The 3,181-nt window shown below is 52.3% G+C and overlaps 1 protein-coding gene across 1 annotated transcript; it reads right to left on the reverse strand.

Moving 5' to 3' along the window:
• Positions 1 to 1,078: 1,078 nt before the first annotated feature.
• PHACADRAFT_202733 (uncharacterized protein) lies at positions 1,079 to 2,611 on the reverse strand (the record flags this gene model as incomplete). The annotated part of the gene is made up of 2 exons (XM_007402882.1): positions 1,079 to 1,762; positions 2,357 to 2,611. The coding sequence occupies 2 exons, from the start codon at positions 2,609 to 2,611 to the stop codon at positions 1,079 to 1,081; spliced, it is 939 nt and encodes a 312-aa protein (XP_007402944.1).
• Between the last annotated feature and the right edge of the window lie 570 nt (positions 2,612 to 3,181).

The following is a 3,181-nucleotide window of genomic DNA, read 5'->3' on the forward strand; positions in this document are numbered from 1 at the left end:
CTGGACTTTGACAGACTCGACGAGACCATCATCTATGAGACGACTAAGCTCCGTGTCCGCTCGATATACAAATCGCTGGTGGTGTGAGAATACGCGCCGCACCTCGGCCATTATCTGGTCTCCGTCGTTGTTTCTAATGGATCGAGACAGTTCGAGCTGAAGCTCGATGTACTCGAGTGGGGGGACACTGTCGGGACGCTTGCGCAGCGCCACGAAGAAGGTAGCAAGGGTACTCCAGGGCTCGTCTTTCAAGAAACTTAGCTCTTCGGTATCGTCTTGGTGATCAGCAAGCTCAACGACAACCGTGAGCCGACACAGGACAGACAAGTTCGCCAGCTTGACATTTGGGAGCATGTACTGTTTGTCCTCTGCATAGCGAGTTGTTGTTAGTATGACAACAATATGGCAATAATACGAGGATACATACTTACGTAGTCCACGAACTTCAGGGTACACTTGAGGTGCTCCAATGTCGCCGCACAGGCGTTCACCACACGGGGCTAATTAGTTGATATTTTCAGCTGAAAGAGGCACGAAAATCGTTATGAGAATAGAAGCTAAAAAGACCGAACACTTTCTGATAAAAACATACGATAGGTAAAACCTGGAAATAGGAGCCAAACAATAAAACCTTTTTTTGGTGAATCTTGTTGTAAAAAGCTGTTCCGCTTGCAGCAAAAAGGGGTACAAATACCACTGAGCTATCCATATATAGAATAATAAATATATTTTCTATTGAGATAGGTACAAAAAAAAGTATACATCTACTATCTATTTGCTTAAATAGGAGAGCTTACTTTTGTCACAAAAAGACTATAATACAAATACATTAACTATTTTTTTGGCATCGCCGTGTGTGCCCTCTGACACATTCACTGGTCGCCCATTGGTCGCCCACTAGTCGCCCACTGATCTACCCGCCGGTTGCCTGAACAGCGCCCGCAAACGGGAGCGGGTCGGGCGATGCGAGCAGACACACGACGAGCGGTGGAAGGGCGAGAACTCGGAATTAAAAATGGTGAGAAGAGAACCGAAGAGAAGTGCAGCAGGGACAAGCGAAGACGGAAGTGACCACCCGTCAGACGTCCGCGAGGATGTCGACGTCGATCTGCTTCACCGTCCTCCTCTCCAGCGCGGCAAGCTCGGGCGCCAGCTGCCAGTCACGCATGGCGGGGTGCATGATGCTCCCGAGGATCTCGTCGTTGGGGCCCACGCGCATGGGCAGCCGGTACGAGACCGCGCGGAGGAAAACCTGCCTGACGTCGATCTCGCTCACGTCCCACACCTCGGGTGTCGCCATGAGGCTGCTCGGCGCGAAGCTGTCGCTGCTCGCGAACGCCGCCGTGCGCGGCGCGTGCGGCGGCTTGTCGTGTGCGCGACCAAGGGAGGCATGATCGGCCCCGGCGTCGACGTCGGGTTCCTCGACGCGCACCTCGACGCTGCGCACGCTCCCTGCCTTGCAGCAGCCCGCACGGATCTCGGTGCTGAGCCATGCGTCCTCGACGTCGCTGCCATTGTCGTCCCACGAATGCACGTTTGCGTCGGCGGTGGGAAGCTCATTGTCGCTGTCGCTCGCGTCCTCGCTGGATGCGGCATCGCGCGGCGCGGCGGTGGCGACACTCGCAACGAGCTCCGCGCCGAGGCTGCACCCGCAGAGCACGCGGTACGCACGCACGAGCGCCGTGGCGTTGCGGTGCGCGCGCAGCGTGAGCAGCCCGCCGTCGAGCAGCGGGTGGTGCCGCGCGGCGGAGAAAAGGTTTTGCTTAAGTGGTCATGCATTGTTAGTAAGCGGCGATTTACTAGTAAGTGACCACCGCTGTTTCGGCGACGAGTGGGCAATGTGTGGGCAATGTGTGGGCAATTTCCTAGCAAGTAGCCATCAGTGCGCAGGGCGATGAGTGGGCGCACAGCGGACGACGAGAGGGGGGTAATAGGCCATGAGTGGGCGATCAATCTTATGTCTGAAAAGAAATATCAGTTTTTTCCATACCAGTTTCCCTGATAAAAGTCCGGCTTTTCTACCTCATATTTTGCAAAGACAGGAACCACAAAATAAGTCTGTTCTTTTTGTCTCACCTGGAGGGAACTTTTTTGGGATAAATATGGAGAAAGAAATCATGATGATTTCACCCCGAGGATATTTCGACTCTTCTAATCCCTCAAAAGGTGTAAAAGCAGTGTATCTTTTTGTACCATTAAAACAATAACACTCTCATGGGGAAGTAGCTTAAGTGTATTTATGAAACAAACTGAATGCGTTTTTGTACCTCTATCCGTGCAAAATAGTATAAAATTAGCCCCGTGCCACAGATTGGGTGTGGTAGCTGTAAAGTTTTGTGATGTCTATATACCTGACCTCCGCCGTGCGCAGTACCCGCAGGAGAACGAGCGGGGCACCGGAATCGTCGAACACGACAGAGTTGATGCGGGGGAGATGCTCGATTTCGACGTCGTAGCTATCGTCAACATCATTGTCCCCTTCGCCGTGCGGGTCGCATACCTGCTGAAGCTTGAGCTCCTTGAGCGTCAGGAAGAGGCAGATCAGATCACAGAGTGCGCGCTGGTCATGCTGTCCGTGAAACCGATGGTTATACAGGTACCCATTGATCATAAGCGACTGGAGGCATCAGGGAAAAACGCCAGCGCCACACAGCGCTTCGGGTGCTGCGGGGTTCTGGTAGACTGGTAGAATGGTACCCGATTCGGCAGCCCTCTGTGGCTCTCGCTGCGCCTCCATGGCACCAGTAGCTACCCGCCTTTGCTCAGTAGTTCACCGCAGTATGGCAGTAGCTTGTTTGTAGGTGCGAGTAGATTGTTACCACTTTCGGGGGCGCGGTGCACACAATCGCACCATAGATGTTAATGAGGGAAAACATATATTTAAACATATATTATGTTAGGTACATGTTGGTATGCTACACCTCCCTCTCATAGTCATATACTCATCACAACTTCGGCAGCATAAACAGTAAGCATAAGAGTACATCTGCAGCATGAGTTAGAGCTATTCATGGTAACAACAGAGAAGGCAGTACTCACACCTAAGTACCAGGCTCTTCAGCGGTGGTCACCCTACTCAGCCTGGGAAGCGGCATTGGACTTGATAGTTATGAGGGACATGGTGGAGAGATCAGCATAGCCGGATTTCTATGAGCTAGTGCAAAATTAGCTCAGTAATAGC

Source organism: Phanerochaete carnosa (assembly GCF_000300595.1).
Source record: "Phanerochaete carnosa HHB-10118-sp unplaced genomic scaffold PHACAscaffold_523, whole genome shotgun sequence".
Classification (NCBI taxonomy): Eukaryota; Fungi; Basidiomycota; class Agaricomycetes; order Polyporales; family Phanerochaetaceae; genus Phanerochaete; species Phanerochaete carnosa.